A 14,327-nucleotide genomic window follows, 5' to 3' on the forward strand; every position below is an offset into this window, starting at 1 on the left:
CCCCTCTAGTCTCCAAGTATGAGTTTGCCAGTGTAAAGGCTGCACTTGGCCCTGACAAACAGTCTTTCATTGCTTGCTGCAAAAATGTCCTCTTTCTAGAGCTGCAGAGGACTGACTCCTGCTTCTCCTACTTGTCCCTCCTTTAACAATACCAATCTTAGCCCAAGAGGTGGCTTTTTGTATGGTGAAGAGACCACTATCAACACTACCAAATAAAGAGGTGCTAATTCATATCTGTTCAGAAAAATTCCAGTGGTGAAACAACAAAAAGGCATTCCCCAACAATTTACTAACTGGATTCTGAGGAGTTATTAATAATTTGTTTAATGTGTTGTTTGGGTTAACATATCAATATTTTGAAATACTGTTACTATTCCTCACAAACTGAATAATGTATTAGAATTCCGCAAGTTAGTTTCACAAAAACAGCCCCCTCTCATATATTACTTTTTTAAAAGAAACAAAAGTAATAGAAAAATAACTATGTTGAGGAACACCTGTTTTCGATAAATACATTTGAAAAGACACCAGGGTTTAATAGACTCCTAAAAAGTTTAGCCATTTTTAGATTTTTTTACTGTTTGCAAATATGCTGCTTTTCTTGCTGTCTAGGAAGACAAACTGCTTATGAAATGTTGTGGCAAGGCAGTTGAAGCAAATACTTCTGGAAGAATTCAATAGCATTTTTTCAATTTACAAAATGTGAAAACATCTTTCAATTAGTAAAAAAATTAGTCTAATATACAAACATTTTCTTAAAAAATTCGTCGTGAAGGAATGTAGTGTAATTACCCAGACTCACACCCATTCACTCCTCTGACACTGGCAGCTAGCTCCTCTTGACACAAGCCTCTCTACATTATCCCAGAGAAATGCATACATGGCCAGTTCGCCCAAGCAGAAGAGTCATTCAGCCTTCCCCAAATCTGAACTATCATAAATTACCACTTGGACAGCATTAGAAAGAAATTGAAGCATACAAGGAATAAACTATAGTTTCTTTTTATATCAAAACGTACTCTTGAAAATGTGTTTGGCACAGTGCTAAATCATATAGTTAATACTAAATATTGCAGGATACAATAAAACCCTGGAGTTAACTTGTGTTTACACCCTTCTAGGGATAAAAATAAAAAGATACCAATTATTCAGAAGTCAGCCTATACAAACTGTATAAACAATATTTTATGTCTTGTTTTGAAAACCACTGATATAGTAAATTTTACATAAAAGACTGCAAAATAATATAAATGGATTTAAACAGATCTTTACAATAAGAAATTCAAATGGAAACAGACAAGTAACAAAGAGAAGTAAAAAAATTTATTGCAGTATTCGTTCCACCAGATTTGCTGGGGATCCCTTTTCTTGTATTATTTCAGGGTGACCTAATACATCAAAATCTACATTTACAAAAACTCCTCCTGCAGATAGGTCATAGATACTGCATGCTTTTTTTCTTTTTTTTTTTTTTTCTTCAACAGAATAAATTATATATCCAGGAGATTCTGCCACTTTACAGCCTGGAAAAACAATGCTTTCCTGGAAACTGGGCTAAGCTAAAGAAAGCCATCCGCTGCTAGGTTAAACTCCAAGAACACTTTATTAAGAACATTAACAGACTAATTTCCAACATTCACTTGTTTATTTTTTTTAAACAGAAAGGTTTTTTTTTCAAGATATAAACAATTTTTTTTGTTAAACTATAATACAGTGGGAGTAAAAATGAACTGAGAAGTTTCTGCTGCACAACAGCGAAGGAAGCTCCCACAAAAATGTTTACCAAACATTTCCTTCTTTTTTCCCCGCGTCCCAGGTTCCATTCTTACTCTTCATTTAACTGATTTTTTTTTGCCAGAAAGTTGATATTTCAAGTTTTTCTGTTATTTCAATTCCTGTAAATTTGGCTGCATGTACAAATTCATTAGCTGGAAGTTCCATCCTTGGCGGCATACAGCGATCGTAAAGTCTGCACAACTTTATTAGTCAGCTTATTAGCACTCGTTAGAGCAATTTTTTTGTAAATAATGTCTGACTCTTTAATAGTGTCTACCCAAGGCACCAGTTTGCGGCCATCACGGCGCTTAGCCTCAGTCCAGGAGCCACTGTAGGAGCCTGCCATCCACTGAACACTGAAGCCATTGCTGGTTTTCTGTACTACTCTTGCAATTTGTGGTCGGTCTTTGTACTTTGGACAGCAAATAGCGATGACATCCATGACATCAACACTTTCATTCATCTGTGCTGCCAACTCCGTAGAGTCTGAATTTCGTTTTGACCTTCTCAATGACTAAAACATTGGGGGGAAAAAAGACCAAGTGTTACACAAAAGAACTTTAGTGAAATTATTGCTTTTATTGCTTTTAATCCCTTGACGCCGGGAGTTGGGATTCCCCGGCACACATTCCATTGCCGGCAATGAGACGCACCGCGACCGCCAGCGCCAAGGGGTTAACATATCCTTGTAAAACCACATACTCTTAATTTGTACCCGTGTCTTTATCTCTTATTGATATATAAAATTATATATACACATGAATCATAAAGCTACATAAAAACTTGGCAACAATAAAAAGGATAACACACAGTACATTCCAAAGGAAAATTAATAACTTTTTATACGGGATAAATCTCATTTTCTAGTTTGGTTTTTTTTTATTGTCTTTTCTGTTAAACTTTCTACAAAAGTTGTATAAACGGTTAAGTAGAGAATCTCTATCTACAAAATGCTTTTTTTTTCATGTGGATTACATTACTTGGTGTACATTTAATATAATAAACTGACATTTATAAGCACATAAAAATCATTTTACGTAATACGCTGCGAAATACGTTGACTCCTCCTCCGCCTCACCCCTGAAGTGCCTCCTCCTCTATCCTCCCCATCACTTTCATCGTCCTCTGTCTCAGCTGCATTGTTTTTAGGGCTGCCTCCTCCAAGCAGCGAGGTAATTGCTTTGTTCCGAGCATTTGTGCTAGCTGACACCTCTCCATCTTCTTCCTCTTCATCAGGATCCAAATGTTCCATAAGGAGCTTGAACTATTAAAAGAGAAAAGATCAGTTCACTTTGTAACTTTAAACATGGACATTTATATCACATTACATTATATTAGAAACAAATAGCAAAGTAAAGAAACAGGGTAAAACAAATAACAAACTTGAACAGCTTATGTTGTATTCTACAAACTTAACTTTCTGATTTTTTTTGGTAGATATACACAAGCTTTCTTCCTGAGTTTTTCAAATGGCAAGATTTCTCTATCTGTTATTGGCGAAGGGTGAGGGACAGTTAGCAAACCACAGTCTCTGTTCCCGTGATGGAAAGAGTCAGGAATAAAGTGAACAAGTAATATGGGAGAGGTATACACCATGGATACCAGAAATTGGAAAATACTCCATAAAGATGAATACCCTTAAGCTGAAATTAATTACCATTGAGTTTAAACTTCTTAGAAATCTTTGAAGTACAGTCCTGCTAAACATCCTGAAAGGAAGATCCACACATCACATAAGGTAACCAGGAACTTAACATTTTGAAATGTACTTTCCAGTTTATACTGTATTAAAAGATTTCAGACTTTCTGCAAAGCAACTTACATCTAAGTACTGTTTTACTATACTCCTCTTCACTTCTTCTGTGATCTTGGAATTAGCCATATCACTCCGCAGAAAATCCAAAGTTTGTTTTGGATGGAAATGCACTCCTGTCTTCCTGTTTATAGCTTTATCATAAACTTTTGCAGATTCAGATGGAGAATATTTCTGAATTTTACTGTTTGAAGAAAACAAAAGAGAAGACCTTTAAAGGAAAGTCCAGAGTAATCTGAACAAAAAGCTTTTAAAACCTCCAATATAAGTATTTTTCTTTGAATCATTCCATATACAATAGATAGCCCTGGTAAGAAATCAAATAATTGCGGTTTTTTTAAGCCGAAGTTCAACATAATATATTTATTTTCTCTGTTACACAAATGTATTGCTTAAACAGGTAGTTACAATCAACTTAAACAAATGAAAAAATGTCACTGCATAACAAGTGTCCTACTATCTAAATAGCCTTACCTATCAGAGAATCCACAGAGGTTCTTTAGATGCTGTTTCAGCATCAGAAGTAATAATATGCCTTGGGAGACATTAGCAAATTCAATTAAAGGAGCTGAATTTTCAGGTAAACACTTCATCACTGCATTTATATCATTTTCTTCATCAGAATCTGAATCAGAGTCCACTCGTTTCCGTAACCTCCGAGGCTTAGAAGCTTCTGCCTCGCTTTCACTCCCGCTGCCACTGTTACTGTCACTCTCGGACTCCTCCTCCGATGAAGGCTTTCTATCCTTTTTTTTGTCTTTCACCATAGACTGCACGACAGAGAAGTTAACACACATTCCAAAATTAGGATAAATAATACAATGTATGTTCCTAAAATAATCTGTCCAAAATCATTACTATCTTAAATTAAAGAGAATTCATTGAAGAATATTATTAATTTATAACTTGATACTCTTAAAATTATTTATAGCAAAAATATACTGAAAAATTTGTCCAACACCCAGATTTTCTTGCAAGTTGCATACAGAAGGAACTGAAGCAACAAGCACTCCCCGGCTATGTTGTCATTAAAAGACTGCTGAAGTTCATTAACAGTGACAGCAAAATACAGTAGAAAGCAAATGCAATAAATCAGGAAGAAAATTCTGTTTTTCTTTCACCTGAATATACTTTCTGTGTCTCATGGAGATTTCCATAAGTACTTTGGTTTTAAAGTGGTTTTAAATCCTTGTCTCTTGAAATTCTATGACATATGTGATGGTCATAGATTATGATCATATTAATAATGAACTAATAATGATTAATAGTAATCAGCTGCCCTGTGCCTGGCAGTGTTCAAGGCCAGGCTGGGTGAGGCTCTGAGCAATCTGGTCTAACGGAAGTGTCCCTGCCCAAAAGAGAGGGTTGGAACAAGGTGACCTTTAAGGTCCCTTCCAACCATAGCCATTTTATGATTAGTTCTAGGATTACTTGTAGATCTACAGATCTAACTTCACATATGCATTATTACTGCACATAGTACGATTTTTCAGGACACAGACCTAAGCAGGATCTCATCCTTTTGGAGCTGGGTGCTACACACTGGTTCTCAAACTGAAGAATGTATTATCTCTTTCTGGCAGATTAAAAATCAACTTTGGTAGGGTGAGAGTTTAAAGCACAGTACATTTCAGGCAGTGAACCTTCAGGCATCAACTCTGACTTGTGTTTATTAGTCAAACTGGACATTATAGAAACTGGTTCCTGACAATTTGCACCTTCGACTGCAACAGCTCTTCAGGAAAGGAAGACACTGAAGTGTTTAAGCAGCAGAGGCCTCTCACTTACAGGCTTGTGTGTTGCCATAACAACAGGTACTCTGTCTTGATTCAGGTCCTTACTGCTGCCTTAAGAAACACTGCCCACTCCTCTCTTGCAATAAACAATGTATTTTAAATCTCTAGCAACACAAATGCAACTGCCATCAGCTATTGACAACAAAATAACTGCCAACTGGATTTTATTATTAAAATTTTACAAACAACCACAACAAACTAGTATTCCACGATGATTCCAGGTTCATGCGCTTTCAGATGTATACAATTAATTAATATGGTTGTTATTCAGCCATATTGGGAAATCATATAAATTTTCTCTCAAAATTCATCATTATTTTTTAATAATATAAGCAGCAATGTAAGTAGAGTTTTTGACTAGTGTCTACCAGATAAAGGTCAGAACAGACAGTGTTGCTTGGTTTTTGACTATTGTTTACATGCAAAGTAACGCAACTGGTTCACACAATGATAATGGTACTGCATTCACTGAAAAATTGACCACGTTATAGAGAAGCTTATGTTTCCACCGCCATAAATACACTAAAATATAAATACACATACCTCTTTAAATGACTGTAGTAGGTTGCTACCAGAAACTGATAATGTAATGTCTATATGATGCATTATAAACAGCGGCTCTTCCTGTGTTTGGTACGGAAAACAGGCTAGATTGTCTGCTATGTACAAAAGCATATTCACCTCTGTTTTCTGGAAGTTAAAGAAAAAATTACACATAAATACATGTAGAAATATCCCGGATCCATACACTTCTGCAATGCTCCTAAGAATCCAGGGCAAAAAAAAAAAAAAGACCATAATTTTTATTCTATATAGCCCCCAAAAAACACTCTAAACAACTTCTATACATGCAAAATTTAGTCATACCTAAAGATACATTATTTCTAATTAGTCCAAACTGAGTATAAAAAGGTACAGAGTGATGCAACACATATTCTATTACATGGATAAATACCTTATATTAGAAAGCAAAAAAAATACATATTGGGGACAAAGCTATCAATAATTATGTCATAAAAATACATCACAAAAGGAGAACTTAAGCTTTTAATGCTGCATTTAAACTTCTTTTTAAGTGAAGGAAATGTGGTGCTTACTGCAGTATCATCAAAGAGGTTGAGTAAAGAAATTAGAAAGGCTCGTCTGTGTTGACGGTTCCCTCGAATCATGGAGTAGAGGTGTGAACACAGCGCACTGGATGATTCATCGTGTCTAAAACCTCTCACAGGATCTTTTGGGCAGGTATTAATTGCCTGCTGTACTTGGTAAGACATCTTCATACCAGCCACTGCTTTCATCTGAAATGGAAATATATATTTTAATTCAAAACATTGCTTCCAAAACAGTACAACAATCCTTTTTAAGGGATGCTCATGTGAAATTTAAATAAAAAACATACACTGAGGCAATACTACCTTTTGAGACGATAAACAGATCTGAGCTATCAAACAGAACCTGTGGCAGAGATCAGAATGTCTTGTGAACTGCTTTGACTGTAAATTCTGCTAGGACCATACAGCTAATCTGTTTACCCACTATAGCCAGGTATTTCAATTTAAACAAATTTCAAGAACATTGAAATGTTTTCGTACATGAACAGAATATTTTACCACATGTATATGCTTGGTATCCCCTGTAGGGAAACCAATAACCGAATCTATATGAGTACAATAGGACTAACAACAGAAAATTAGTATTTGTTTTTTGGGTTTTTTTTCATATGTCCAATAATTTCCAGTTGATTTTACTCACTTCAATGGTCCTGCTCTAGTTTCAGAACAAACTTATTTTCTAGTTAGGCTGCATAGACAACTGTCCTCATAGTACCTCTGCTACTGTTCAGAAAAGTTGTCTATGTGTCTATATACTGTCTTAAATCCTAGCTGCCTAACACAGCAAATTTTAACTGCTAGCCTTCACTTAATGGATGAGTTATCTGTTTGGATGCCATCAATAGTACAATGCTCCAAATGCACTGGAATACAAAGAAGGACATGTGAGAAGTCCTACAACAGAGTACACACAGAGAACTTAGACTGGGATCTTCCAAAATATGGAGAATGCTGCAGCTTCATTTCAGATCTTAAGGAGAACTGGCACTATGTCACAACTTCACATCCTCACATAGACTTTTGTTTTTCTTTTTAACAAGATTCATCAGACATAAATAGCTTCTTATGCTTCTTCTGCTTAGATTACAATTTATAAAGCCTTGGTGCCTTGCACACTCTAATATATATATTCTAAGGACTTCTATTGACTGTTACATGGTTACATGTTACATGGTGTTTTCTTTTTTAGTCCACTGCTAAACATTATGAAACACTCGTTCTTACCTCTTATCAAATAAAGGCTTTAAAACACTATTTAGTGTGAAAATAATTACTCTGAATCATAAATTAAAGGAAATTGTGGACTAGAAGAGACACTTCAAATTATATTATCGTTTCTGTTTCTCAGGCGAGTCATCTTTACAACTGCTTAGTGTTATTGTTTTTTTTTACTGTGTACTCTTTTTCTGGACCTGAAGCATACTCAAGTGTTAAACTACTAGAGAAAATAATGGTATTTTGTAAAATGTTAAATTAGAATTACTTACGTGAATGAACCCAGCATATTTTTTGTCTATTTCCACCAACTGTTGGTCAGCTTTATTTCGCATAGAGGGCTCTGGATCTGTGCCCATAGCAATTAAGTATGGCACACACTTGAAAAACAAATGAAATGGTTATTCAGAGGCATTCTACCTCCTTTTTCTCAGCCTTTTTCTTTGTTTCTACTGCAGAAATTAGAATAGAAAGGTCTATGCAACTTACTACCCTTTCTTCAAGTAAACAGAACAAAATACTACAAGACACCAGCATACAAATGAAGTTGTGAGGTTTCAGGTAGTATTTCCCTTTTTCTCAAACTCTAAAGTGAATTTGAAATACAGAAAATTGCATTTAAAAAACCCCCCAAAAAACCACTTATGACTGAACATGTGCAATGGTTGCAGCATCAAAAATTAATTACAAAACATTACGTAAGCAAAGGGTGATGGAGATGATGGTTGAAGGTCTGACACTGACTGTGGAATTCCATAGTGCTTGGAGGATATAGGGATCGAGGTGGAAGCAAGCTGACACAAGATAAAGAACTAAACAAAGAAAACATTTTGGCATATACCTCAAAGTCATAACAGAGTTATGCTCCAATGTACATATCTACATGGTCTTTAGGTACTGCCTGGGCTTTTACATCTTAATCCAAAAAACAGATAATGAAGCATTTGGAATCTTGTCGGCTAACAACATAAAGCAGATTTCAAAATATGCCTTTTGTAAAGGCCTCTGGCTACAGTAAGAAACTGCTGTAACGTAAGTAGAAGAGAAGACCTGGAAATATATGGAGCAAGTGCGAAAGCCTCTAAAAACATGAATAGAAAAAAGTCCCACAAAAGCCTATCATACCTGAACAGGATGGATGAGACCTTGGTTTAATGTCAGTGCAATGACATTTAGAGCAAAGTGGCGTACACTGGACTGGTTATGAAAGAAAGCCTCAAGGACCTGTTTGAGATATAGCTGCATGATGGAACTACTCATCCCTGAGGAAATATCACCCATTTCTTTCAGGTCTTCCTGTTTTGCTACTTTTTTCCCTGTAAAAAGGACAAAAGCAATAGCATACTCATCATGGTATAACTACTTATTTTGCCATCACTTGATATATGCTGATCTTTCACAATAAATACATACTTCTGCTGTCTTTTAGAATAGGTTTATGATCTCATGAAACACAGACCAGTCTAATGTATAAACATATATGAAAATACAAAGAAACAAAATTTTAATTCAAGCCTTAATTCCTTAATAAAGTATTTTTTTAAATGTTGTGCTTATTATTTTTTATCTACAAATTAAACTTAGAGGGTTTTTGGATAAAAAATATTATTTCCATCATTTCAGCAATTATGAATTCTGTATTGCTTCCAGTATTTGAACATCTTGGAAGTAAATAATACATCTAAGCATATATGTCTTTTTAAATAATTCTAAAATACTTTGGGTACAGTACTACTGGTCTGTTTACAATTTTAGGTGTTTCAGCACAGGTATATAGTAACGGTATGCAACAAAGTTGGGTTTTGCAAGGCTTATGAGCACAGAAGAACTCAGCACTTACAGTCTCTGTCTGCCTGCTGCATACGTGTATCTTCCTCCTGCAAGTAGGTCTGGAGGTTTTTTAACACCTGGATTTTTAAGTTTACTGAACAGTTCTTATCTGAAAGAATGCTGTTGTACAGAGTCTTCACTTCTTGCTCAAACATTAAACTTGGATGCTGTATAAATGCAAATCCTAAGAGTGGAGAAAAGAGGAAATGGTTGCTCATTATTATAATATAGAAATTGCACTTCTGCTTTTCAGGTTCTTCAGAAGAAAGGTATGAAATGTATCTCCTCCCAGCAGCTTTTTCTAGTCCAAACAGTATCACACTTCCCTGTGGACTTCACCCGTTGCTAACAAGGTGCTGTGATAGCCATGACAGTTCCATTAACATGACTCTGATGGAAAAAATTGAGTGACCCAGGCAGGGCAGCTGCACAGGAAGTTGTACAGGTCTAGAACCAGATGGTTCCAGATGTAGAGGCCTGCATCTCAAGGACTAGGAACTATCATAAGAACGAGAAAGGAATGTTACCAAAAATTATCTGTTATTTTTCTAATACAAACATTCTAATATATCTAGAGACAAACATTTTGCTGCAATTGTAAAATGTGACTCATACAGATGCAGAGAAAATGTGGAAAATTTGATAAATACCACAGGTATTTAACATCATAATAGAAAAAATAGTCACCAGGGAACACACTAAAATTTGTACCTCTTGCTGTCATTATGCATATACTTATTGTAGTCTTCACCTGAAGATCATCTGAAGTGTTCCCAAGATTATGTGTTTTGCAAGACACACACTACAGAACAGTTCTTAGCTGTAGCCTTACCCTTGCCAATGAACTGGCTGTTCTTAAGTCTGTATTTAATAAAAACTTTTCTAAATTACTGGCAGTATATACCATTTTAGATCATGTATGTAGATTTAGGAGTGCTGCTGACAAACTCTTACGGAGTATCTTCAAAAAACTGTAATGGGAACATAACATCCTGATTTAATTTACATTTAAGTAATTAATTGTTTTTAAGACTGTTTAGGAAAATCAGACATTAAATGCATTTTCTACGACCACAAAAATTTCAGATTTTAAATGGGCACATAATAAAAATGGGAACATAAAAGAAAAATGGGGGAAAGAAATGAAAGCAAATAAAATTAAGCAAGAGCTATATATAAGAATAGCTGTAACAGAGGGAAGATTTAGTCAAGTTTTTGAAACAGGCTCCACACACACACAAAGGCAGATAAGGTAAAGGCTAATCTGGTAAGCCCCCAGTGTGTTTCAGATCTCATTTCAGTCCCAAAACAAAAAGCAGAGAAGCAGGTGAGAGAAAGGGAAAAGAGAAGGAAAAGAAATTAGGGTGGTCTTTGGATTGTGTGGTCTATACAAGTGTATATTGATGTTTGTAACTTGACCACCTCTGTGCAAAGTCCAACCCATTTTTTATGGTTAATTTTAAAAATGAAAAGCACATGGATGTATCTGTAACAGCTCATAAAACCTTTTCTTCATTCACTTTAAGAAATCTAAACCACCAGTATTCTCAGGGAAAATCCTACTTTTTCATCTCCAATTAACTGGGGAAGAAATCTTACTTGGCATAAGAGGCTGTCACAGGAGATGAAGAAAGGCACCAGATGTATGTTTTTTTAAGGACTGAATTCACATCTCAGAGATGCTGTCACACCATTTCTATTCATACCTTTGTTTTCACTCTGTTAAGAATCTTTAGAGTAAGAACTAAACTCGGTTGAGTAAAACATTAACTATTAGGTACTTAAAAATTTAGCTAAATTTACTAACAAGTTTATATCCTCAACTTGTTTTTCAAGTACACATCTGGAAGAGAAGCATAACCATAATAATTAATGTTAGGATTAGGCCTAATCCCTCAACAGCAGTGGCATATCCTGAGGCAAAGGCTAAAACTCCTGAGTGTCCCTACTAAAGTGAAAAAGGCTAATAGGAAAGTACATTCTTCACATGACCCTTTCCACCATATATAAATGTTGAGTTTGCTTGCTAGTGCTTTTCACTGTACTGCTGCTCACAAACATTGAATGAGTTCAACAACTTTGCTCAGTGACCAGCCTGAGGTGGAAATTTCCACTGTCTACCACATCTCCATACAACCAGCTCTCTCCAGAATCAGTACTTGGAGATCAATATATCACTAAAACCAGTGAGGTTTAATTAATATAAAGATAGAGATTTTTACAGGCAGAAAAAAAGTCTGAAGAATGACTATTGACAAAACAGATCACAGTTTAGTCTATAATTTTTAGACATTTTTGGCAAATGTGATATACTCCATATCCATGAGCAGAATAATCATGTCTGTGGTTAGGAATACAGACTCTACCCCACATGATATTATTCTGTAGAACGCAATTAAACTGGACCGGACTACAGGAAAGTATCATCTACCTTGACATAATGCCTAGAAAAACAGCAAGTAGTCCAGAGAATCACAGCATTGCTAATGCAACAGAGGCAACTCCAATGCCATTAATTCTGCTCAATTGTCATGAAATTGTTTCTCACAGAATTGAAAATGAAGATTCAGTCTTGAGCCTTATCCTCAGAACCCCCCTCAGCCTGTATTAGAGTAGGATATCTGAAAACTCACCTAAAAAGCAACATAAAGAGGCAAATTCTTGTCCACAGTTAAATCATACAATGAAGGCCCTCGGACCTTGGAGACAATTTATTTTAAACCAAGGAATAAACATGAATTGAGCTCTTCCAGACACCAAGACCTATCTGCCCAAACCAGATTTCCTTGGATGCATGATTTCTGTCCCTAAGTCAGTGGCAGTTCATTTTCTACTGCAAGTCACTGAAATGCCACACTAATCTCACAAAGGCCATCCAGCTACTATAAACATCAGTTCTCTTGACTCCTTCAGAATGCCTGCTCCTACCCCTAAAATGTTCCAAGTGTTTCCATCCTTTTTTACCTTGTGGACTGAAAAACAAGGTTTGGAGTTACAGCATACTTGCATGTGGAGTAAAAAAATAGTGTCTACATTACCTGGGAAATCATCTGCCCTCTACAGCTTGGTGACACATCAAATATGCACTGTCAAAAGCACCCAGGCTGCTGCATACTTATGGAACTAGCAACCCTTTGACAGTTTTGCTATGACCAGTTCTCAAACAAAATATGCCATAAGTTTTGATTTTAAGCAAACTCTACTGTGACTACACAAATACATAATTTCCTACTGATATACAAGAATTTCTACTAGAGCAGAATAATAAAAAAATTTATATTTCTTACCAAGACCAATAATGGCTTTTGTCTGTACTTCTTCATCTGAATGCTTTGTAAAATACATCAGCAGTTCAAGGACTTTATCCTTAATGTTAACCTGGGCAAATTAAAACAAAATTAATAACTATTTGAAGATGAAACAGATGTTTTTAATCTCTTATAGAAAGGATATATATAAAAAAGGAAAGGAGAAATACAACTTTACTTCACAGTCCTTGCAAAATCATATATTTAAAAACCAGAAAGCTATACCATATGCATTATGGAAAAATACATACCTTTGGGGGACTAGGAATAATGTGCTTTCAAAATTAAGTGGAACAGTCATTAAATCTAAGATACGGAGAATAAATGAAAGTTATTTTACCTTACTGTTGCCCTTAAAATCTTCCTGATCAAAATCAAAATGCCGACACAGTGCTCCAACAGTGAAAAGTGATCTAAGGAGTGCTGGTTTATTGGCAGTAAGTATTGTACTGTTGGGGTCTTCTTGGTGTTGATTTTTTAATTTAGAAAGTGCACCTGCAGTAAAATAAAAGTTTTTATTACAGAGTTTAATTGTGGTGTATTCCTCAGATAAGACTTGTACTCAAAACTGAAAAGTGACAATTACTTGTTATGATTTTGCTTACCATAGTATCTATTAAAACAGGCCCACACAAATTTGTAGTTCTGGGTGACCTTGTTCACAACAGCCCCAAGACAGCTCACACAGTGCTGAACAACCTAGGAGCAAGAAAGAACAAATAAGTTATCTACTTAGAAGTTTTAAGTGGAGATTATTGTGAAGTTATGCAGGAAAAAAATATGCTGAACTAAAATTAATCTAACAGATATATTGTAATGTCCCTCCCTAGACTGCTCTGAAAACCTACTCAAACAGAATAAAATACAGCAAAACCATGTGGAAACCCTGGTAAACCCAGTAGGCTGATTTTCATGACTCAAAGGTTATCTTCATAATGAAGACAAGATTGTCTTTAAACCAAAGTCATATGAAATGGAATCAGTAGAACAGTAGCAATTAAAAACTTACTGTCATGCCATATTTGATGATGAGCTTCATGAGGTCCTCCTCAATAGTGGCAAGAAAGGTCTCACTTGGGTGCTCCATTAGCGGCACTACAAGCTCCAAGATTTTTGCAACATTGCAGATCACCATGAAATCATTCTGGGTCTGAAACAACAGCATTTACAGTATTTAATACTTCTGGCCATGGACAAACTAAGTACTACTAATATGCACTGACAGTTAAAAACTCCAACTTAATTAAGATATTTTGTAAACATTTAAAAGAATATTTATATACTTTACATCTGCTACCAAATTACATATTGTTATGAAATCAAGTTCTGTTTACTGCAGGCATTCTGAGGAAAAGAAGTCTGGATGAGCCAAATTACCCTCTTATCAAGGCTGTGTCACACCTGAAAACATTTGGGTCTGAAAATTTTCTGGAGTCTTACAAGAAATCTAGGAACTCTTTCTGAGATAATGCACACT

General features: G+C 35.5%; 1 protein-coding gene across 4 annotated transcripts in view; it reads right to left on the reverse strand.

Annotated features, from left to right (window-relative positions):
* Window positions 1–285: 285 nt before the first annotated feature.
* The window catches only part of NIPBL (NIPBL cohesin loading factor), a 147,963-nt gene continuing 133,921 nt past the window's right edge, over window positions 286–14,327 (reverse strand). For 3 of the 4 annotated variants that reach the window (XM_058044612.1, XM_058044613.1, XM_058044610.1), the window contains 13 exons: window positions 13,860–14,000; window positions 13,456–13,549; window positions 13,191–13,345; window positions 12,830–12,920; window positions 9,553–9,726; window positions 8,838–9,028; window positions 7,985–8,092; window positions 6,483–6,683; window positions 5,929–6,075; window positions 4,064–4,359; window positions 3,599–3,773; window positions 2,855–3,040; window positions 286–2,290 (listed from right to left, as the gene is read on the reverse strand). In XM_058044612.1, the coding sequence (XP_057900595.1) occupies window positions 1,925–2,290; window positions 2,855–3,040; window positions 3,599–3,773; window positions 4,064–4,359; window positions 5,929–6,075; window positions 6,483–6,683; window positions 7,985–8,092; window positions 8,838–9,028; window positions 9,553–9,726; window positions 12,830–12,920; window positions 13,191–13,345; window positions 13,456–13,549; window positions 13,860–14,000 (2,325 nt within the window). In that variant the 3' untranslated portion in view covers window positions 286–1,924. Of the gene's footprint in view, window positions 2,291–2,813; window positions 3,041–3,598; window positions 3,774–4,063; window positions 4,360–5,928; window positions 6,076–6,482; window positions 6,684–7,984; window positions 8,093–8,837; window positions 9,029–9,552; window positions 9,727–12,829; window positions 12,921–13,190; window positions 13,346–13,455; window positions 13,550–13,859; window positions 14,001–14,327 lie in introns of all 4 variants that reach the window. The other variant, XM_058044611.1, reaches the window with a different exon arrangement.

This window comes from Melospiza georgiana, chromosome Z (assembly GCF_028018845.1).
Source record: "Melospiza georgiana isolate bMelGeo1 chromosome Z, bMelGeo1.pri, whole genome shotgun sequence".
Lineage (NCBI taxonomy): Eukaryota > Metazoa > Chordata > Aves > Passeriformes > Passerellidae > Melospiza > Melospiza georgiana.